The 23,277-nt window shown below is 55.5% G+C and overlaps 1 protein-coding gene across 1 annotated transcript in view; it reads left to right on the top strand.

Annotated features, from left to right (window-relative positions):
• The window catches only part of PPP2R2C (protein phosphatase 2 regulatory subunit Bgamma), a 135,164-nt gene extending 113,262 nt beyond the window's left edge, over window positions 1-21,902 (top strand). Inside the window, exons 7-9 of the mRNA XM_060095068.1 lie at window positions 8,684-8,853; window positions 12,824-12,915; window positions 21,432-21,902. Of these exons, the coding sequence (XP_059951051.1) occupies window positions 8,684-8,853; window positions 12,824-12,915; window positions 21,432-21,723 (554 nt within the window). The 3' untranslated portion in view covers window positions 21,724-21,902. The remainder of the gene's footprint in view (window positions 1-8,683; window positions 8,854-12,823; window positions 12,916-21,431) is intronic.
• Window positions 21,903-23,277: the final 1,375 nt, after the last annotated feature.

Below are 23,277 nucleotides of genomic sequence, written 5' to 3'. Positions count from 1 at the left end.
GAGTCAGAGCCCCTCTCGGCTTCTGTAACTGTGTTAGCTGGTTCCCTGGGGTCTGAACAAGCAGCCACCCACCAGGGCGGCCACCACTCATACATTTCCCCAGCCCAGGCACACAAGCATAGATTCCAGGCACGTCCTCGTCCTACGCCTGGTGGTGTGGAGCTGCATGTGAATCAGCCCACAAAGTCAAGTACAAGAGCTGTAACTTTATTTTGATGACTCAACTCCATTGAATTTCTCGTCCCCTCTCCTGGGGCCGTGGTCAGTATTAATTAACTACAGGGCCACGGAGGAGTCTGCCTCTCCTGAAGTTCCAGAAGGCTTTGGCACGGCCAAGGTATGAAGGGAGGGACATTGCACCTTCTGACTACCGGGGGCTTTTTCAGTGCCTGGTGACACTGAGGGAAGGAAATTTTTGCATAAATGCAAAAGTTATGCTTTTGGCATAAATGTTCATAGATGAAGTTGGCCTTTAGTTTTCTTTGCCTACACTCTTTGCCCAGTTTTATTAAGATGATTGTTCTCTTGTAAAATGAGCTGGCTGATCTCTCTTTTTTTCCCCTAGAATATTTAGTATCATATATCAGCTTCTTGAAGTCTTAGTAAAACTTAAGTGTAAATCTTTTTTGATTATTGGTTTATATAGGTTTTCTATGAGAGTTAATTTGCATCAAAAATGTATTTTAAATTTTTCTAGAATTTTCTTTTCATTCTCAAACTCAATATTCTGCACTTTCTCATTAATGCCAGTGACAGGATTGTTCATCACTCTTTGTACAATACGTTGCAGCTTCTGTTTTCCTTCCCTCCTTTAATTTGCCATAAGTCGTGAGTCGAGGAGATATCTGCCCTGCTGTCTGCTTTCTCCAGATCGCGTTTGTTCTTAGCCCTCGTCTGGCAAGCAGACGATTGCCAATTAGGTAGTTATTTTTAATCAGAACAAATGGTTGTTATTGGAGCCAGGTCTTTTTATAAAGAGACTTGGAGGTTAGGACCCATTCTTTGCATCTCAGTTCTATCCATATACTTAGTTACTACTCAGAACTCAGGGGATGGCTGATAGAGACACCCCCAGAGATGAATGGTCACAGCATCATTTTCTCAGCAGATAAGACCGTGATTTTCTGTTCTCTGAAGGAAGGGCGTCCCGGATCACAGGTGGATCACGTGTTGACTTCTGCCGTTGGGCAGATGAGGAAACCGAGGTCAGAGAAATGCAGTGGCTTCCCCAGGCTCCTCCCCGTCAAGGGCAGAGCCAGGAAGCACGGGCTGCTGCTACCCAGCCCACAGCGTGTTGTCTTTCTCCAAAGCAGTAGAAATCCTGGTCTTTTGTCTGCTAGTCATTATGATAGGGTAACCATGGAAACGACTGTGCTTGAATCTTCAAAATAGACCGTTATTTCTGCTTTTCACAGCACAGAGTCTGCCAAAAGGGAGGGCTGTGCCGAAGCACGAAGATTCCCTAGAATAGGTGGTAATGACAATAGCTCCCCCTGGTGGAACCCCTATTCTGTGACAGCCCGATGCTGGGTGGGTGAAGCAGGAACCGCAGTTAACATTGGTCAAGGGCTTGCTACACACCAGGTGCTGCTCGAAGTTTACATCTCATTAAGTCCTGAGAGCTACCCTGTGATGGAGGTACTGGATTATTCATTTTATAGATGAGGAAACCGAGTGTATTGGTTTCCTCTGGCTGCTGTAACAAACAGTAGCTGAAAACAACACAGATATATTCTTTTACAGTTCTAGAGGGCAGAGGTCTAAAATTTAGGTGTCGCCAGGCCTGCATTCCTTCTGGAGGCTTCGGGGAAGAATCTGTTTCCTTGTCTTTTCCAGCTTCTAGAGGTCACCCACGATACTTTTCCGTCTTCAAAATGCATCACTCTAGGGCTTCCCTGGTGGCGCAGTGGTTGAGAGTCCGCCTGCCGATGCAGGGAACACGGGTTTGTGCCCCAGTCCGGGAGGATCCCACATGCCGCGGAGCGGCTGGACCCGTGAGCCATGGCCGCTGAGCCTGCGCGTCCGGAGCCTGTGCTCCGCAATGGGAGGGGCCGCAGCGGTGGGAGGCCCGCGTACCGCAAAAAAAAAAAAAAAAAGCATCACTCTAACCCCTGCTTCCATCATGCCATCTCTTCTGCCTTTGACCTTCCTCCTTCTCTCTTATGATTACAGAGGGCCCACCTGGAGAATCCAGGATAATCTCTGCAGCTTGAGACCCTTAACGTAACATCTGCAAAGTCTTGTCACGTGAGGTAGCATGTTCACAGTTTCCAGAGATGAGGATGCGGCCGTCTTTGGGGGCCATTATTGTTTATCACACAGAGGCACAGAGAGGTTAAGACATTTCCCTAAGGTCACACAGCTAGGTGGAACCAGGATAGAGGCTCCCGTAGTCTCATGCCTATCAGCCTGTGTTCTTTCTCACTTAATCTTCACAGAAGCCTTGAGAACAAAGAACTCTTATGGAAACTGTGGGTGAGCCAGGTCCATTTAAAGGGTCTGGGTGGGGTAGACTCCCAGGACTCATCCCTGGTAATGGATCTGGGGTAGAAAGACCAGACTTAGACCCCCTCTGCTGGAGAGGCTCCAGATATCTGGGGGCAGAGCCAGGGTAAAGCCCCCAACAGAGGGCACAGCCAGGGCCCTGTAGCTGGATCCTGAGGCCCGTGTGGCAGGAGCAGAGTCGGGGGGGAGGGGGTGAGGTTAGAGGCGCAGGAGAGAGGAGGCTCCACATGTGGAGAGCAGGGGGTCCACATGCAGAGGATTTACAGACCACGGCGGGGGCTCTGGGTTTACTCTGAAAAGACAGGAGGCACAGGGGGCTTTGCCTGGCTGTGTTTTAATAGGAGCCCCCTGGCTGCTGGGAGGAGGGTGGAAGTGGGGGCCAGCTGGGAGATTAGCCCAGTAACCCAGATGAAAGGTGCCTATGCTCCAAGCGGGGTGGGTGTGGTGAGTGGAGGGGGTTGGGTCCTGCATCCGCACGGAAGGTCGGCTTTGCCCACGGACTGAATGGAGAATGGAGAGTGAGAGAGGGTGAGGGGTGGCCGCAGGCTTTGTTCAGAGGGAGGGCGCCTGCCTTTATGGAGCAAGCAGACGGGTAAGTAAATAGGAGCGTGACAGCGGGCAAGTTTCTGATGGCTTTGCGGCTGCTCTGATGTGGTCAGCTTTAAATGAAGGTGGTCGGAGGAGGCATCTCTGCACCTTGAAGAATGAAAAAGAGTGAGCCTGGGACGAGAGGCGGCAGAGGGGAGGGGGTGAGGGGCGTGCCGCGAGAGGGGCTTGGCTGCAGTGGGGTGAAAGGACAGCTTCACCCCACTGGTACAAAGACAGAGAGGTGGGGGGCAGATCCTGCGGAGCGGGGGGCCACAGTGGGGTGGATGTTATTTTATCCAACGGGGTCCATCACACGGTGCTGAGCAGGGGACAGTTATAAGCAGAGAATGACAGTTGTTAACTCCTCATCAGTGAGAGTTCCTTGTGCCCACCGCCTTAGAGTGACCGCCTGTCCCTGCTCCCGCTGCACGGCCTCAGCCTTCCCGGTGGCAGGGTGGCAGGGGCGGGAAGGTGGCCTCGCAGGAGGCATCTCCCCCAACAGTGGCATCGTGTGGGAGCGACAGGTACCCTGTGATCCGCAACCCCACTGCTTCTCCCTCTGCTGCAGGGACCAACCCCCTTCCTGGAGCCCAAGGTGGGAAGGTGGGACTAGGCTGGATACGTGTGCTCGTCATTCAAGTGGAGGTTCTCGTATGATATCAGAGCAGAGGAGGGACCCGTTGCCAGGGCAGCCAGGAGCAAGGACTGGGCAGGACCCGTCTGGCCTTCAGGCCCGGCTCCTCCTGCGTGCTCCACCTCTGCAGAACTGCAGCCCCGCTTCCGTATGTCCGTGTTTCTCTCCAGGCTTTCACTGCCCTGCGCCACTGTCCCTGAGCGTGTGGCTCAAGCCAGGGCAGTTCTTCCATCAGCCCTGACCTCCCTTCATCCCAGCCCCATCTGATCAATTCTGCCTGCTCCGTTTACCCCCCACTTCCCCACCCATGCCCAGAGAAGACCACCCACGTGCTGACAATGAGGAGTGGCACATAGCTGGTGCCACTGAGAGGGACACAGATCAAAAGCCACGGGCCCCGGAGGCTACTTCTAGCAGATACAGGTTTCCCTGCTGTGCCTGGATATGTAAGTGGCATCATACTAGGTGGGGAGAGAAATATGCTGGGAAAGTCATGGAGAAGAGGCCCCATGGGCAGGCAGCACCAGAAGGTTCTGTCCACTCTGTGAGCAAGACTGGGCTCTGAGCCTGGTTCCAGGCTGGGCAGGGATGCCGGGATGACTGATGACAAAGGCAGAGCCCCCTACCCCAAGAGCTCACAGCTGCATGAGGTGACCAGGCACCCTCACTGATGCCATACAAGAGGACATCCCGGGGCTGTGCAGGCAGCAAGGGTGAGCATTTGATTTCTTTGGAGAACATCTGGGCAAGCTGCACAGAGAACAGGATGTTTGAGTTGGGGTTCTGAAGGATGTACAGGAGTTGGTGAGAAAGACAGAGGCTAAAAATGGGAAAGGAAATTGCAGGGAGAGAAAACAATGTGGAAAATAACTATAAAAACAGTTATGCAGTTTTATCGAACAGCTACTCAAGTCTCTCACTGGGCCAGGTGCTTCTAGGTGTTACCCCTGGAGGTCTAACGATGCTTGTCCTCCAGGTGAGGAAACTTGGGCTCAGAGAGGTTAAGGGGCTTGCCTGAGGTCACCCAGAGCTTGGCTCTGCCCTGCTGCCTGGTATATGGCCCGGCAAGGGTTAGGATAAGGCGAGCGAGATGCCTAAGTCACAACATGGAAGGAGGCATTCATTTAAGGCGACCCCAGAGTGACGTGTTCAGTGTGGTGGCCTAGGGGTCTTGCCTGCCTCACCCTGTTTGAGGCCCTGGGAATTTGGGTACGTGAAGCTGGAGCAGCAGGCCGATTGGGGCCCAGCTAGGAAGGAGCTTGGCAGCTACATGCGGGGTCTTGAACCTTGATGCTGCTGGCACTGGGAACCATGGAGGGCTGTAAGCGGAAGAGGGACACATCAGAGTCATGTGCAAGGCTGGAGAGGAAGGCTGGCCCGCACCTCAGGCTTCACTTCTGTTTCCTTGGATCACGGGGGATTCAGAGCCTCCCCAGGGTCCCTTCACGTCACTTAGGCGAGGGTGGCGGGAAGGGGGCTCCTCTCCCTTCCCCCGTGTGTGACAGCGGTGAAACCCAGAGAGGAGGAAGCGATTGTCAGGGAACCAGCTAGGGCCACGAGAGCCTTAATTATGCAAAGTTATTTAAAAAAAAAAAAAAAGCTCGGACAGAGATTTCTGCTGTTTCGGAGCCCTCCAACTACAAAATAATTAGGGCAGGGGAGAGAGGTGGGATGGAGCCCACCACGAGTGACAGGGGCTCTGGGATGCAATTCTTTGAACCCTTGGCAGCAGTAATTACTGTGAAATGTCCCTAGTGATTCCGTCAATTAGAAGGGAGACCCTCTTATCTCTTATTAATGGCCTGGGGACGTGCAGGTTGTGTTTGGGTGGGGGGGAGGGATTGATACGGAAGATTCTGCAGTCTTTTGACAAAAAATAGTTGTATCAAAAATTTCATGGAAATATTTGACGAGAAAACTAAGAACTTCTAGGTATAACTTTTTTCAGGCTTGTTAATATCCTTCCCACGAATCCTTTTCAGTTCTGGTGCTTTTGTGCTTTAAAAAAGCCATCAGAAGTGCCCAAGTACAGCCAGAACTGAGGTTGCAGTGGGCCGTTTGGTGCTTCTGTTTTCAACTATGGATTAGGTCATCCTCTCAGCCCTTGACCTTTGTGGTTTCCTGCTCCTTAAAGCTAGCAGAAGACGCAGCCCCTGGCTCTGTGACATCCGGTGTGGATGCTCCTCTGTGATTTTGGTCCCCATCTGCCTACCGAAACCCCACAAAGCATGCCAGGAGCTCTGCAGGGTGCAGGGCGGAATGAGCTGGACCAGCCCTAGTGGTTTGGGTGGAGGCTGGAGGAATCCACCGAGGCAGGCGAAGGGTACAAAGTCGGGGTGCAAGAGACAGACCCCACTTTATGCTTTTATATCTTACCTTCTGTCTGACGCCTAGCAGCAGAGATGCTAATTCAGTCGAGGGAGAGTTCCTGCCACGTACCAGGGGGAGTGCTGGGGGCCACCCAGATCCCTGAAGAGAGTTTGAGGTGCATCTTCTTTCAAACCTTCTGGCCCATTTCTCCCAAGTATTAGGTCTATACCCCTGTTCATTTAAAGACAATACAGGGGGGCTTCCCTGGTGGCGCAGTGGTTGGGAGTCCGCCTGCCGATGCAGGGGACACGGGTTCGTGCCCCGGTCCGGGAAGATCCCACATGCCGCGGAGCGGCTGGGCCCGTGAGGCATGGCCACTGAGCCTGCGCGTCTAGAGCCTGTGCTGCGCAACGGGAGAGGCCACAACAGTGAGAGGCCCACGTACCGAAAAAAAAAAAAAAAAAAAAAAAAGACAATACAGAATCTCAGTGCTTTAGTTTAAGTAAGAAATCAAGTATTGAATTTGTCTTTATTCCAGGCATCTGAGAGAAGAGGGAAATGTCATTGATTTAAATTTTTTGGCTTAACAAAGAAAAATTACGAATGTTTATACCTGCAAAAATAAAGGTGTCAGTGTACCAGGGCACAAAACACGATTATGTGAGATGACCAATCAGAATGCAGAGGTTTTAGACGCTAAAGGTGACCCACAAGGAGGTCTCCTCCCCACTGCAGGGAGGGGAATCCTGGAGAAAACCAAATCTTGCCAAGCCCTTCCTCTCTCCGAGCCCTTCTGTGGCTCCCTATTGCCTACAGGATGACACCCTTCCCATGGCTTACAGCCCCTTGCTCTCGCCTTTCTCAGCCTATGTGGCCTTCAGCTCATCCCTGTCTCAGGGCCTTTGCACATGCTATGACTTCTGCCTGGAGTTCTACTCCCTGGTATCTCACTTCATTCATGTCTCTGCTCAGATGTGCTCTTCCATAGACGTCCTGTCTATCCAAATCACCAGCCCCCATTTCTCTCTGTCTCCTCACTTACTTTATCTTTCTTCCATCACGGCCCAGTGGTATCGCATGTCACTGAGTTTTACTGTCTGTCTCTGGGAGGAGAATGTGGGCTCCAGGTTAATGGGGGTGTTGCTCACTGCCGCATTCCAGGGCCTCAAACAGTGCCTGGCTATGGTGGGCGCTCAGTATGGACTGGTTAACTGAGAGGATGAGTGAATGCATGTAGGCATGACCACATGAGATGGTCCACCAGGAACTGTTTCCAGCCACCCTGCCGAGGGGAGCTGGGCAGGAGTTGTATCTCTGGGAAAGGCAGGAGTAGTGTCTACCTTGGACAAGAAGAAGAACGTGTTCCCAGATGGGGGGTAAGGGGCTGGGACAGACCTGGGAAGTGGGATATGGGACTTCCCCACATAGGAGGGGCCAGCAGGAAGGGCACTCCTGTGAGCCTCTGGGGACATGGGATCAGCTCTCTGCTTCCCTGTTTTAAGCCTGGAGCCTTGAGACCAGCAGGCAGGGAAGCCACTCAGCCGGTGCCTGTGGGGACAGCTGGACAGGTTGTCAAATGTTTAAAAGTCCTTCCAGACTGGCTGTAGATGGCTGCCAACCCACCACCCCATCGTCTTCCCTGACCCCCAGGCCCATCCATGGCCCAGGTCCTAAATGGTCAGCAGGGACCCTAATTTCCATCCTGCTGCAGCACCAGGGCCACTGTAGGATCTGATTGTCCAGTGAGGTGGGCAAACTATTGGGACAGCCAACAACAGACATGGAACTTGGAAGAGCTTGTCCTGCTGCATGGGAACCTCCTTGTGTCAGGAAGGCCTGGCTTTGGGGGACAGCAGGGAAGGGATGCTGCTTGGGGAGCCGCTCACTGCCCACTCCGGGACCTCTGGTAAAGGCAGCAAGCTGTTGCCTTCAGGGGTCAGGCAAGCAACTTCCTGTGTGGAGCAGCTGGCCTAAAGTAATAGGAGGTGGGTGGCAGGCAGCAAACGGGACTCAGGCTGCATCCGTGGTGGCGAGGTTTGGTTTTGCTACAACCCACATGGCAGCCAAACAGAACATACCTATGAGTGGGGCTTGGCCATGTGTGCCCAGTGCACCATGAACAGAGGCCCCAGAGCCAGTTAGAACCACAGGCGGTGCCCAGCCTAGTCCAGGACGTGGTCCAGCACCTTCGAGGATGCCCGGACACCTCACAGTCCTGGCATTTGGCATCACCAGCAGGAGGCAGCAGAGAGCAGCAAATTGAGTACAGGTCTGGGTTCAAATCCCTACTCCACCACTTTTTCCAGCTCTGAGGCCGTCCATGCCTCAGTTTTCTTGGCTATAAAATGGGAATATTAGTGGTACCGACCTGATGTTTTTATTGTGGGGTTAGATAAGGTAACACACAGGAAAGGCTCAGCACAGAATCTGGCTTAGAGTCAATGCTCAATAAACACTGTTCCAAGAGCTGGTTCTTCCCTCTTTGGAGGATCCATCTGGGCCTGGGCCTGACCTGTATTTAGTTATAAGTTTGATGAATGAATAAATGACCTACCGCATGAGCCCAGAGTGGAAACGGAGTCATCTGTTGTTTGAACCCCACGGGTGGGAGCGGCCCAGTGACGGTGGTTGTTTTTGTCTCCGCAGTATTTGAAGAGCCTGAGGACCCCAGTAACCGCTCCTTCTTCTCGGAAATTATTTCCTCCGTGTCGGACGTGAAGTTCAGCCACAGCGGCCGGTACATGCTCACCCGCGATTACCTCACAGTCAAGGTCTGGGACCTGAACATGGAGGCGCGGCCCATAGAGACCTACCAGGTGGGCCCTGATGCCTGGAAAACCTCGCAGCCCCTCTGCGGGTGGGAGACCCACAGCCGCCCTTCCCGGTGCTGAGAACTCACACTGAGGGGCTTTCCCAGCTATAGGGCGGCTTTCATAAGCCCATTTTGCAGGTGAAGACACTGAGGCTTGAGAAATCAGGCAGCTCATCCCACATAGCTCAGCCAAGGACAGGAGAACTTGCTCAGCCCTGCCTCACGGGCAGCTGTGTGTCCTCTGCTTGCAGGCTCCTGCCCTGAGGTAGGGCTGTGACTAGGCCTGCAGCCCAAGGTCCAGGGGGCAAAGATGAGCATCAGGCTGGGCTCCGCTTGAGGGTGCAGACGATGGCTTCCCTCCCCTGGAGCCGGCGTCTGCAGTCCTACCATTAACGCAAGCTAAGCATTGCCCTCTCCCAGGGAGCATCCTTAGCTGGTGATACAGCAGTGAAATGGGAGCGTGGTACACTTTTAAATCCTCCGTTCAGGCTTTCTCAGCCAGGCCTACAGGACAAAGCATGGACACCTTCCTGGAAAGTCGTTTATTATTTTTCCGTTAGGATTCATCCATATATATTAGGGACTAGAAAACAAAATTCTTGTGATGTTAAAATTTGGCGGGGACTGGAAAGAAACGGGACTGTTTTAAAGCTGCGCCAGTTATGTCTTTAGCTGGGGCAGTCTGGGAGGCTTCTTGAAGGAGGTGACCTTTGTGCTGGACCTTGTAGGATGAGTAGGATTTGCTTGTGCAGATGTGAGTGGCAAAACAGTACCCCCCCTCCAGAAGACCCAGCCAAACCCTCATGGTGTCACCAAGTATTGGGTGCACACAGAGTGCCACATATATTTTTCACCTGTATTCCTTACTGCCCCTGTGAATGGGTTGATATCGGCCCCACTTGACAGTAAAGGAACCTGGGATGCTGAGAGGTTAGGATATGGGGAGCTGCCTTACAGTTGGGCAGTGACAGATTCGGGGCCCAAATGGGAGCTGCACAGCCCCCCTTTCCTGTCTTCCTTCCCTGCCAAGGCTTGGGGGAGGGCAGTGTCCTGAGAGGCAGAGGGCCCCCACTGGGAAGGGGCACAGAGCTGAGAGGGGAAGACGGGGTACTCAGAGTCTGACCTGGGACACGTGTGCTTCTGGCAGCTCCACGGCCACAGGGACATCTGGGGCGGCTCCGGTGCCCTTGCCCCGCCCCCCAGCTTCCTCGGGATGACGGATTCATGAAAGGGCCCCTTTGTTAGCCACTTGTGTTTACTGCAGGCCTCCAGCTCCCACTGCACTTCCCAGGAAGGGGTCAGCCCCTCCTCTACCCTTGGGAATGGGAGGGTCAGAGATTGGGGCGGGAATGACTTAACCCCTGCTCAGCCCTGTGGGACTGACTGTTCTAGCACCTTCCCAGAGCCTGCCCAGGGACATGACTGTGTCCAACCCTCTGAGGCCCCTCAGCCTTTCATGTCCCTGGTGTCAGCAAAAGCCCCCAGACCCTGAAGCTAGGTGCAGTGTTTAATGTGAGCATTTTGTGGGGAGAGGGTCCAGAGCCTTCAGATTCCCAAAGCACATGAGGACCCAATAAAGCAGGAGAATCACTGCTCTGGAGGACCAGCTCCAAAGCTGGGTGCTTGGCTTCTGGCCCAGCTGACCTATTGATTCTAAAATAGTAATCTTTACATAAAACCAACATAACTAACATTTTTAAGCTGTTAGGTGCTAGAAATTGTGTAAAACAGAATTGTGTTTGGCTGACTTGCAGTACTGAATAGATAGGGGCTTTTCTCCCTTCACAAGAAGCCTGGAGTATCCTAGAATACTTAGTGGCTTTGTGACCTGCTCAGTGTCCCAGTAGCCACTTCTGTGATTTAGTTCACCATCGTTTGAGTGTTGGTTTTCTACCTTCTTCATGTTTGATACCTCATGGTGGCAAAACGGCTGCCACAACTCCAGGAACTATGTTGACCATCCATTCAGGAAAGGAGGAAATGTGAAAGGCTGTGCTGGTTGGATCTGTGGTATGTTTTATTATGAACACAAAAGCTTTCCCAGAACAGTCCTGAGAAGACCTCTTACAACTCATTGGCTAGAACAGGCCCATGACCAGGCTGGAAAAATTAGTAGGTTTATGGCCTCTGTGGTTGAAGAAGACAGGGAGAAAAGGGTAGGGATGGGTGTTGAGTGAGCCTTAGCACGTGCTTCATTGACCTAAGACCTTGGCACACTTTTCCTCTTCTCAGCCTCCCAGCTGTCCTGGGCAGTGGGGACAGTGTTCTCTCTATCCCATTTTATTTGGAGAAAATTGAGTTAAATGGCATATCTGTGGTGGTAGAGTAGCAAGCAGCCGACCTTAGATTGGTCTTTCTTACTCCATAGTCAACATCCTTCCTCACCCTGCCACCAGAGGGCAGGAGGCACTCAGCATGCAGGAGAGAACAGCACGCGTGTTTGGACGAGTGCATCAGTGAGGCTGCCTTGAGTGCAAGGAGCACACACAAACGTGCCAACCTGGAGGGGTGAACACAAGCATCTTAACAATCTGTCTGTGTCCAGGAATGACCTCAGGCACCATCTATCCCTATTCATCTTAGTCGTACACATAATGGGCTGGTGTTTTGTGCCCCACTAGACCCTGGGCTCAGAAGGAGGGAGGAGCCGTGGCCTCACCCTCAAGGGTTCCAGATGACAGGAACACAGTGAACCTGAGCCTGGTGTGGCCATGGGCTAGGAGACCTCTAGCCACAGACACACACCACGTGAGAGGCGCTGAGGGCTTTTGAGAAAGCAGAGTGGAGAAAGGGGAACAGCTGGGGGAGGGCCCTGCTATTTCTTCAGACAGATGGCCCACCTGGCTAAACTCTAGGCTAAACCTAGAGTTTAGCCAGCTCTGAAGCTGGGTTTTTTAAGATGAATAAGAGGTTCCCCGACAGAAAAGGACAAAAAAACCCTTTTTCTTCCCCACCCCTCCCTGCACTTGACCCTTGGTTTGTGGCCAATGTCACTGCCCAGCAGGAGTTGGACACTTTTTTCTCTCCATCCCTCCATAGTTAATCGGGGCCGCAAACACCTACCTGGTGCTTTGCCCCATGGTCGTCGCCCTGAACCCTCATGCTCTTCTCCGGCGGGGGGAAATCTCATGACCCGCTTTTCAGACGGGAAACCTGAGGCTCATAGCAGCTCAGTGACTCCCCTGGGTCACAAAGGGCAGAGCCAGGAGCTCAGGCTTCATGTTACCCACTTACCTGCCCCTTCTGCCACCCAGAGGGCAGGGCCATGTCCCCGAAGAGAGCTAGCACCCAGGAGGCCCCGTGGTTACAGAGCTTGTGGGATGGGGCTACAGTCAGATGGACGCAGGTCATGGGGCATCACCATCTCTCCTGTGGTGTCTGGTGACCCTGGGAGAGGATCCTGGCCTTCCACTTGTACGCTGTGTGACTTTGGGCCAGTTACTTAACCTCTGAGCTTCAGTGCCTCGTCCATAAAACAGGACAGGTGGCGCCTGCCGAGATCACGCTTGAGAGGCCTGTGTGAATTCTCCTTCCCCTTTTCTCCATGATGGTCACCAATGTGCCCACGGTGACTATTGTCCTCAGAGGACATGACCCTATACCAAATAGTCACTTACATTTGACCCCAGAACAGCCCATGAGGTGAGTGCTCTTATCACTTTAAGGATGAATAAACCAAGGCTCAGAGAGGGTGAGGTCACTGTCCAGGGTCACATAGCCAGGGAGGAGCAAAGCCAGGATTTGTTCCCCTTCGGCGTTATTCCCTTTGTCACTGTGACTGTCCCCTCTCTGGCCACAGCTCAGGGGTCGGCCATGTGCCAGGCTATGGACCCTTCCCGATGAGCAAGGCTGAGTTGGGAGTGCCATCCAGACCCCGGAGGGCACAGCCCTGCTCAGTGAGACCCTCCTCGTGGAGCGGGTCCAGGACTGTCGGGGTGCCCCCCTCGACTCACCCCGTCCCCTTCTCTCACCAGGTGCACGATTACCTTCGGAGCAAGCTCTGTTCCCTGTATGAGAACGACTGCATTTTTGACAAGTTCGAATGCGCCTGGAATGGGAGCGACAGGTAACCTCAGACCTTGGACCCCGCCCACCTAACTAGGGACCTTCCACTCCGCAGGGCCGGCTGGTGACCTGGGCGAGATGTGTCAGGGGAACTAACTGTTATCAAGCCTGAGGAATCAAGGTGTTCCAAGGAGGCGCAGTCTTTCTTGTAGCAGGTCCGAGCTCTCAGCTCTCAGATTCAAGGGCAGAAAGGAAACTTCATGTTCTGAAACTATACGTAACGTCCACGTGGAGCCCCGTTCTCCTGAGCGGTAGTGGAAGCATCTTTAGTCAATTCCGGGTCGCTCACCATGCAGCCCCTCCCCCAGGTTGTCAGGACTGAGGGCTGTTCAGGTGCCAGAGCCCCGAGGCGGGGAGGGCTCTAGCCACCGGTCTACACCCGCCTCCACCCTCCTCTACCATCGTGGTTGTAGCTTCAGGCCCACTGGGCTCCGGGGAGCATGGCGGAGCTCCTGCACCTTTTGGGGCTGGGGGCTTCCACAGGTGCAGCCGCCTCTCACAGCCCCACCCACCCGGGAAATGGCTCTGAGCCTGACCTGAGTTCCTGCTTCCCCATCACCTGGCTCAGCCCAGGGCGAGTGTGGACAGGGGAGGCCCAGGGCAGGGACCCAGGTGACCAGACCGTGCAGGGCTGAAAAGCACTCTGGCCAGGATATCGGCCGGTCGCCTGTCACACTTCACAAGCGGAGCGGGTTTGGTGAGCGAGAAGGCGCGGAGGGAGGGCCGGCAGCCTTCGACTCAGGTGCCATCCCGGGGCGCGTCCATCCACGTGGACCCCGTCAGTCCTGCGTGTCCGGCCGCGAGCAGGCTGGGCTGTCCCCGAGTTCTGAGTGTGGCCGGCACTGCCGTGGTCGTGCGAGAGCTTCTGTGCTACCACCCTGTGTGGCTGTGAGCACAGACCCACCGGGACCACCAGGGAAGATGGGTGGGGACCCAAGGGGCGTCGAGCTGCTGTGTCCAGGGGTGGAGGATCCCCTAGAGCTTCTGCCAGCATCCTGGGGCTCACTTGGCCTGAGGAGTCTCCAAGTGGACAGTGCTCTCAGAGGGACCAGTATGGTGGGCCCAGGGGGTCCGCTGAAGGACACTTAGAAGACCAGGTGGAAGCCCTGGCCTGAGACTGGGCTGATGCAGCCGGGTCAGAGGGGACCCACGGCACTCCCTCCAGGGGCCTGCCCCCAGGCTGACACACTGGGGGTTCCCCAGGGATTACCAGCAGTAGGTCTGGGGCTGAGGGGTCTATTAGAATCTCAGAAGATGATAAAAAGGGGATTCCAATACTACTGTATGTGTGTCTGTCTGCCTGTCTGTCTTTCTGTCTTTATGTGTTGGACTCCCAGTGGTTGTGACCACTGCCCGCCTTTCCTTCACATCACCACCAGGGGGCGTCCATGAACGGGGATGCTGGGCTTCCAGAGACTGGAGCCGCCTCCTCTTCCTGGCTTTCGGCCCAGCCTGGAGCTGCTGTCCTGCCTCTCACCCAGCACTTCCTGCCATGCACTTTACATGCCAGCCACCCCAGCCCTGGTAGTCCCTGCCACCTTCCTCCACAACCCACTCTACTCCCACCCCTTGGAACCCTGACCACATTCAAGGCCACCTCCTCCAGGAAGCCCTCAGGGTCCTCTGCATCTTGACACCCCCAGCCTCCTGGGTTTTCCTTCTGTGTCTTTGCATTTATTACATGTTTTCATCTTGCCTCTGTTTGCCTTCCCCACTGGTTGAGGTGCCCCTGGGAGTGGGACTGTAGCTCAGCCCCTCCTGAGCCCCTCACTTGGGGCCTCAGGAGTGTCCAGTCCATGGTTGTTGACCTTCTGGAAGGCATAGGGGTATGCCACCTCCTTCCACTTCAACACAAGCATCCTATGGGCCCAGCAAGCCCCATAGAGGAGGATCCCAAGGTAAATAAAGCCTGGTCCCGGCCTTCCAGGAGCTCAGAGACAAAGGGGAGAAGCAAGTGCTGCCCTCCAGGGCCCCCGCCCTTGAAAACCAAAGCAAACCTTCTGAATCGCTAAGCTCAGCGTTTCTGTCCTTCTCATGTTAATGGGAAGCTTCCAGCATGCCAGTTGTATAGGTAGCAGCACAGAGCGGGGTGGACATCTGATAACCCTCACAGCGCCCCTTACCCAGCTCTAGCAAGACTTAGATGGGCAGCCTGGGGGCGGGGAAAGGGCAGCGGTTTTGGGGTCAGACACCCTCGATTTCCAGACCGTCCTCCACCACTCTCCAACTGCATGCTTGAATAAGCCACCTGACTTCTCTGAGTCTGCTCACCTGGAAAGTAGTTCTAATAAATCATGACTTTCAAGGGCTGCTTTGAGGATAAGATGCTGTGTGTGAAACTCCTGGCAAGGCCATGGCTCCATATTGGCAGCGGATGGTCCGATGATTTGCACACACACTGGTCTGTTGTTTGTCTTGTCTGAAAGAGCCCTGCGGAGCCACCAAGACCCACCTCAAATGCCACCTCTTCTAGGAAGCTCCCCTTGATCTGTTCTGCCTGGGAAGAAGGGATTTGTGTCAACCAAGTATCTTCCAGTTGCAGGAATCAGATAAGCCTAAGCTTGTTCTGAGAAGTTCCAGCAAGGCTACCCCAGGGCTCATGCTGTACCTTTGGGGCCATCTCCTCTCTGTCCACTCCCATCTCTGAGCCTCCCTGCTTCTTCTTAAATACTAGCCTCATCCTCTCCTACTACAGATGGCTCCCCCTTGCTGTTCGGGATAGTGACCCCAAATAGTCCCCCTTCCATTGTCCTCCCAGCCCCCAATCACCCTTCTAGGTATATAGAAAATTTTCATGGAAGGATCTGATTGGCTTTGTTTGGGTCACATGCTCACTTTTGAGCCAATCAGCATGGACATGATTTATTGCATGCCACAGTTGGCCAGCAGGGGGCAGTAGAGCACCATGATTGTTACACTCTCCAGAACCACAAGGATGGGGCAGGAGCCTTTCCCCAGTGGAAAGAAGAGAGCCTGGGGACAAGGGCAGCCAGGACCGTGGTCCCCACGTGCAGATGAGGAAAATGAGGCTGGCAGAGGTGAAGCAACTTGCCTAGATGCAAGCCAGAGCAGGAACTGCCCTTTTCCCTGTTAAAAAGAACCTTCTGGAATGTTAGAGAACACCTAAGAATGGGAGCAGTGGGCCGTTCTGTCCCGGTGTGGTTTGCAGGGTGCTGGAACCTGGTGTTCTGAGGTGAGAGAGACCCCTCCCTGCAGGTGTGGTGGGGCTCCCTCCCCCCCACCCTGAGAGGTGTCAGCTGGATCCCGCAGCCAAATGGAAGGAGCATTAGCAGCTGTGTGGGTTACAAATGACTTTAATGATCTCACTCTCCCTTCCCCTGATGGCTCAGGAGAAGGATGGCTGCTATGTGAAAGCGCCCACTGGGTTCTGCGAACCGTTCCCTAGAGAAATGGGTGGCGAGGGGGCTGCCTTCTCTCTTCTCTCGCCCCTGCTGGCAGGGAGGGAGGGGGCGAGGCCCCCCTGGTCGGGCCCCGTGGCGCGCAGATTCCTTCTCTGGGAATCCGTCACCTCCTCTCTCCTTCTGCTTCCCTAGTCTTGGGCTCCCAGTCAGACAGGTGGGTGGGGCTTCAGGCCACACGGATGGTTAGAATCCAGAAATACCTGTTGGCATTTACTACATAACAGGAGGTGGGATTTACTGAGCTCAGCACCGTTCTAAGTGTTTTACCTTGTTATCTAGTCCATTCTCACCAGGGGCTGGGGTCCTTCACCCCATTTTATAGATGCGAAAACTGCACGGGGAGCTAGGAAGCATGTCAGGGGCAGAGCTGGGATCTGGACCCAGGTGGCTGACCTGACCCAAGCACTGTCCACACTGCATGTGCTTGTGGCGTGTGCCTTTGCCTTTGCCTTTTAGGCCCAGGTAAAGCAGGTGGAGAGAGAAAGGCTTCCTTCCCTGTCTTCCCCAGGTCACCCAGCATCAGGGCCTCCTGCCCGGCTCCTGACCCCAGTCTGAGCTGGTGAGCTCCGCTCCTTCTGCTCCACAGCAGCTGCTCTGGGCCCAGGGAAGGGAGCCTTGGCCCTTGGGACTCTCTGATTCCCCCATCCAACGTGCTGCACCTACCCCCAGGCTGCTGAGCCCACCCAGGGCGGGGCTGGTATGGGTTTTAAGAGCTTCTAGGTGGGTCTGTGCCTCTGCAGGCCACCCTCCTCCTTTGCAGGCTCTGGGAGGACCACCTCATAGGGTGGGGGTGAGGGACATCACAAGGAGAGGGGAGATGAGGGAGGGGTGGAGGAAGGAGAGAATCTACCTTCTCTTGCTGCTGGCTTAGCAGTGTCATCCCAGTGTCACCCAGTGTCCCAGGGCCAGGCAGAGCGGGCGATCAGGAAGGAGCAAAAGCAGGAAGGAGTCCCCTCATCATGAAGCTCGGACCTCCTGCCTCCATCGGCACTGGCCTCCTGTGACTAGGCCCCTGCGCCGGGGGCCCGCCCCGCGACACAGCCTGATGCAGAGCCAGCTGTGAGAGGGACAGGGGGCATCTGGCCTGGTCCCAGGCAGGCCCCCCTCTTGTTGTCTGCTGAGCCAGACAGGCCTGGTAGGCTTGCTGCCCCGAGTCAGGAGGTCAGAGTTCATCCCCACTGGTCACCCACGACCCCCGAGGCCTGAGGAGTCCCTCGGCGGGGCGTGCACATGCATACACACACACAGACACACGCACGCACGCACACGCACTCTGGCAGCTAGCCCAGCGCACCCTCCTCCTCCCTGCCTCGGGCTCCTCCTCGCCCACCTTGCAGAAGGGGCTCCAGGCCTCTGTCCGGCCCTGCGCGCTCACCTGGCCCGTGCTCGCAGCCCCACGGTCTCTCCTGAGCACAAAGACTCGGGCACGGCTTCCCCGTACCCGCAGTGGCCCTTGGTCGCTGCCACCTGCTCACCTGACCTCCTCCCGCCCCTCCAGCCCTGCTGTGTCTGAGAGGCGGGAAGCAGGGCCGCGGAGAGTGCAGACCCGGGGAGTGGTTCCCCGGTGGCACCTCCCAGGCTGGGTGGGAAGGCCAAGGTCAATGTGACGAGCCCCGTCCCTGCAGCACCCCCTGCTCCCCATCCCCCATCCCCTGCCCTTGGGACCCTTGGGCGCTGGCTGGCAGGATGGCCCCTCTGACCCCACCCCCAGCCTCTCGGAGGCCCAACCTCGCCCCGCCCTCCTCCCGTCTTCTGGTCCAAACAAGGGCGACCCTTGGCTGGCTGAGCCGCTGCACTCCGGTGATGACCCGGGCGAGGGTCAACCCCGAGGGGAAGCCGCTGGCACACACAGCAGCCCCAGGGCAGCCCTGAGAGACCTGGCCTTGGGCTCCAGTGACGTTTAGATGCCAGGTCTTCTCTGCTTTGGGGGCATCTTCAATCTTAGCCCCCTCCCTGCTTCCCACATGGGCGGTGGCACTGTCGTGAAGTCTCACGGGCCATAACTTAGGCGACATCAGAGCCAACCCAGCCTTCCCTGGCGTGAGCTGACCTCTGAGGAGAGAAGGGGGGCTTCTTTGGGAAGGAGGGAGCAGAGGGCACTGTCCCCCACCCCCCCACCCCCCGCCAGCAGCGCTGGGGGGCGCCTCACGCCCACCCAGCACCTCCGCAGCATGTCATTTCATCAGCAGCGCTCGGGTCTGTTCACAGCAGTTAAGGTTTCAGAACAGAAGGGACTAGAGCCAGAAAGCCCATTAGAGTTCTCCACCCACCCGCCCTTCACCTCCGGGGATTAGACAAACCCCTTAACAGGCAGAACCCTTTGACTGACACGTGCCACCCCTCCCCAGATAGCATCCGAGAAGCCCCCTCCACTCACCCCTGGCCTGTCCCGTCCCCTGTCCCTGTGCAGGGGGTGGCCGCGCAGCTTGTTTCGTGCCTTCCTAAGTCTTCCGAGGGTGGCTGCGACTGTGTGTGACGCTGCCCCGGCATTCAGTGATCCATTCACTGGTTCATTCATCCATTCATTCGTTCGTCAGATACTTAGTGAGCCCCTAGGGGCAGGTACCTTCTGAACCTGCAGGTCTGGCAGTGAATGAGAGAAGCGTCTGGCCCTTCAGTGCATTTGGTTTACGAAGCATTTACTGAGTCTTTGTCGTCCCCGGGGCATGGGGGCTGGGCGGCTCTGCTTGGTCTGTTCCTGTCAGCTGCTGCCAGGGGTTGTCCTTCTTTCAAGGACCACTTCCCGCATAGGTGGCCAAGCCAGGCCCTGGGGACTCAGACAAGACACACCGGCGCCGGAAGCCCACCCCCCCCCCCACCTCCCCACCTCCCCACCCCGCCTCTGCTGGGGAGGTAGAGGCACAGGCGGGCGCTCCTGGCCCACGGGTGATTAGCACTGCGAGGTGAGCCCGGAGGGGTCCCCACCTGCCCCTCCAGCTCCCATCTCCACCCTCCTCCACAGAGACTATACCTGGAGGCCGACCCCATGGGCTGCATCCACAGGCCTCCGTGCCCACTGGCTTCTGGTCGGGTTTAACCACTGGGGACCCTAGAAGGAGACTGAGGGTGGAGGGAGAGGCCGGAGCGTTTATTCCCTCTTGTTTCCTGTCGTCCTGGCTGACTGTGTCCCTTTGGGCACAGCTCCCTTCAGAGGACAGCCCCCTTCACACAGACCTCTCTGGCTCTGGCTGTTTCTCTCTCTCTCTCTCCTGTGACTCCTCCCTCCCCTCCCCTCTCAGGCCTGGGGGTGGTTTCAAAACCTCCACATGTACCAGTCCCAGGGCACAGCACTTTCCCTCTGTTCCCTTAGAACCTTCCAGAACATTTGCAAACAGTCTTTCTATGGAGCGCCTCTCCTACCACCCAGTTGGCACGTGCCCTCTGCCCCCTGCTGGGGCCCGGGTGGGCCTCACCCCCTTCCGCCTGGACGCCCCTAGAACGTCTGCGGAAGGAGCCTCTTTATGGAAGGGGCTTCCCATCCTCTTTGCCCCCAAACACCTACCCATCCATCTCTGAACACAAGGTCAGGGAGAGCAGTGTGGGTGTCGAGGGGAGGTGGCACCAAGCGCTAACATGCAGCTTGTGGCTCTGGTGGGAGGCTGGCCTCACGGGCACACGGCCATCGCCAGGAACGGCACAGCCTGGGCAGGCAGCTGCTTGTGGGCCGGAACCTAAACGGGGTTCCTGGCCCAGACTTGCCAGGCCCCAAGCCAAGTGAAAGGTCCTTTCTGTGAAGGATCAGAGGTCGGAGGGGCAGACTTCTCAGTGAGAAAGGAAACAAGGTGCCGTATCAATCACATTGGGAGACGATGTCACTCTACCCTCTTCCCTCTGCTGGGGAGACCCCTCTCCTTGAGCAGTTTCAGGAACCAGGCAGCAGAGGGGCCTCCCCAGCCCACATCCAGGCCATCAGCATCTAGAAAGGACCGACATTAAGAGATGGTCCACAGGCGAGGTGACAGGTGACTTGTAATGACAACTTGTCCATCCTCATGTGGGCCCCGGGGAGGTGGGCTTCCCTGGGTCTCCCATGAAGATGCTACAGGCTGGGGCCTCAGGTACCACACTCTCCTGGTGTCAGCCCAGGTTCTCCCACAAGAAGGAAATATGTTACAAGGACATAGGTCACTTTCAGCCTGTGACTCAACATCATTCGGGGAGCCTGAGCATCTGACCCTGCACAGCCCAGCTCATGGGATTACTCCTGTGACTTGGGTGATACTGAAGACATGGCTCATGTGCATGACCCTTGTAAACCGAGGGGTCCTCGTGGCTCATCTTGGAGCAATGACACCGTCAGGAAGCACAGTTCATCTCCTAAAGGGAGGAGGGATTCCAATCTGTCCACTTCTCTCCTGAAGAACATTGAAGGGGACCACTTCCTTACCCTCGGTGTTGTTTTCTGGAATTCACTCCCACCTCCCCAGTTACTTTGTATGCCCTGCCCCCAGCTGCTCCAAAACCCAACCCCTTTCTCCAGGCCCAGGCCCATGTAGGTGGTATTCTTTTCTCTCCCATCTCTTGCTGTGTAGATTAACATCCTTCCTCTGGTCCAACAGGAATCCCTTCTCCTTAGGAGAAGTAGGGAGAAGAGGTGGGGAGTGGATAGACAAACGTAGAATGCTGTTTAGCAGAACGGGGGAGGTCTGTGAACACCTGCACGTTGATGGTGTGCAGACAGTGATCATTTAGTCACTCAACTATTCAGACAACAGGAGGGTCCTGGGTCCCCGTCAGGAGGCCACATCTGGCTGATTCACGGGCCTGCCCTTTGTCAGCGCAGAGTTTGTAGCCCAGTGTCTCCTGTGTTTATTTCCCTTTGCTTCTCTTCTTACTGAAAGTCTAGGGCTCTCTCTTTTGGACTAAAGGGCAAACAAAGTACAAGGGAATATTTTTATGATGTTCGCGGCGGAGCATTAAACGGGTCTCAGTTCCTGGCCCCAAGTCTGTGCTGAGGCAGCCGAGATGTGAGGGAGGACGAGAGACCCTAAGAGAAGGTGGGAGAGAGGCAGGCGTGTGTCCCCACCCACCCCGGGAGGAGGGGCGGGCTTCTCTCTTCTGTTGCCCCGCCTGACGCCGCTCCGTCTCCCACCAGCGTCATCATGACCGGGGCCTACAACAACTTCTTCCGCATGTTTGACCGGAACACCAAGCGGGATGTGACCCTGGAGGCGTCGCGGGAGAGCAGCAAGCCCCGGGCGGTGCTCAAGCCGCGGCGCGTGTGCGTGGGCGGCAAGCGGAGGCGGGACGACATCAGCGTGGACAGCTTGGACTTCACCAAAAAGATCCTGCACACGGCCTGGCACCCGGCCGAGAACATCATCGCCATCGCGGCCACCAACAACCTGTACATCTTCCAGGACAAGGTGAACTCCGACATGCACTAGGCGCCACACGGCCACGCACGGAGCGGCCACCAGGGGGCGCCGGGCCGTCCGTCCAGCATCCCGGGGCCGGACCGCCTTGGCTGGTGATTGTTTGAAAACAGGAAAAAGGATTCACAGTAAACCGACGTGATTGTCGGCCTTGAAGTTCAGTTCTTTCATCCCGTACTTTAACCGCGTGCAGTCGTTCCCACCTTATTAGGATTTTTACCTCTGCGCGTTAATTTTTCACTCCAGAGGTTCTTTTCTGGAGACGCGGGAGCCCCGGAGCCATGTCTCTCTCGCGCCTCACTGGCCCCAGATCAGGGCTCCGGGGACAGAGAACGAAGCTCAGACAAGCCAGCCAGGGATTCTTCTGATGATAAGTGGAGCAATTGCCACTGTTTCAGAGCCGAGGGTCTCACTTTTTTGCTTTTTGGATCGTGAATTCATGCTGAGAATTTGCAAGCTCCTCCTTTAGGTTATTTTAATGTCTTTGTACATCCCAGGTCTGTTACAGTTTCTTGAGAGGAGGGGGAATGGAATCCCATGTGTGCCTGTTTCCTTCACCATTTAAACCACCCTTCGCGAGCATCTGCCCCGTGCTGGGCGTGGTGCGGGCCCATGGGTCTATCCCTACAGCCGCTCTGTGGCTCTCCTGTCATCCTGCAACCGTCACTGGCACCTCGTGGGAACTCATACTGCCTCCCTCCATGATCTTTCTGAATCTTCATCACGACCCTGTGAACTGGGTGCCTATTCATTTCCTCCATAAATGCCAACTGTGCACTGAGTGCCAGGCTCTGTGCCAGGTGCCAGGGATTAAAGGTGAATAACTTGTCATTCCCATTGTGCACACAAGAAAACTGAGGCCCAAGGCCTGCACCAACCAAATGGGGAGTCAGGAATCCCGTCCAGGAGCTCCCACAAGGCCCTTTATAACCCACCACGTTGGTGGCTCATGTTAAAGCAGCATTCTAGCCTGGAAGCTTCTGGAAACATCTCTTCATCTTGTGAAGCAGGACAGAGCAGGTGGGACAGTGACGAGGGTCCGGGGAGAATCGAGACACAGAATGCAGAAGACCCCCGGGGTGCCCCTCGCCGGTTGGGTAACGAGGAGCTCCGCCCTCTCTCCACCCCACATCTGTACCCCAGCTCCTTTTCCAGATGCACTGAACTGCCTCCAAAAGAAAATTGCATGTTATGACCATGTTAGGATAAATTTTCTTTTATGACCCGCCGTCCCAAAGGACACTTCCCCTCGGGCCACAGAGAATGCGGTATTTCCAGGACAGTTCCTCCTGCTCTGTCAGGACCAGATCGGCCCACCCACCCACCACGCCCACTTGTCTTTGCCCTTGGAACTGGCAGCAGAGCCACGTGGCTTGCATTTTGATTCAAAAAGCGGAGTTCAGAGGCCCGACCGAATCCGACATTTTTTTTTTAACAAGATGTAACCTAACCCAGGAAATAGGCCCAACCCGAGATTTTTCTCAACAGATAATGGTCTACTTTTGTGTGTGTCAAAGCACAGAACGCATGTGCACTCACTTCCAGCCATACGATAATTACACAAGG

Source organism: Mesoplodon densirostris, chromosome 1 (genome assembly GCF_025265405.1).
Source record: "Mesoplodon densirostris isolate mMesDen1 chromosome 1, mMesDen1 primary haplotype, whole genome shotgun sequence".
In the NCBI taxonomy this organism is placed as follows: Eukaryota; Metazoa; Chordata; class Mammalia; order Artiodactyla; family Ziphiidae; genus Mesoplodon; species Mesoplodon densirostris.
This window is presented reverse-complemented; position numbering and strand designations above follow the sequence as displayed.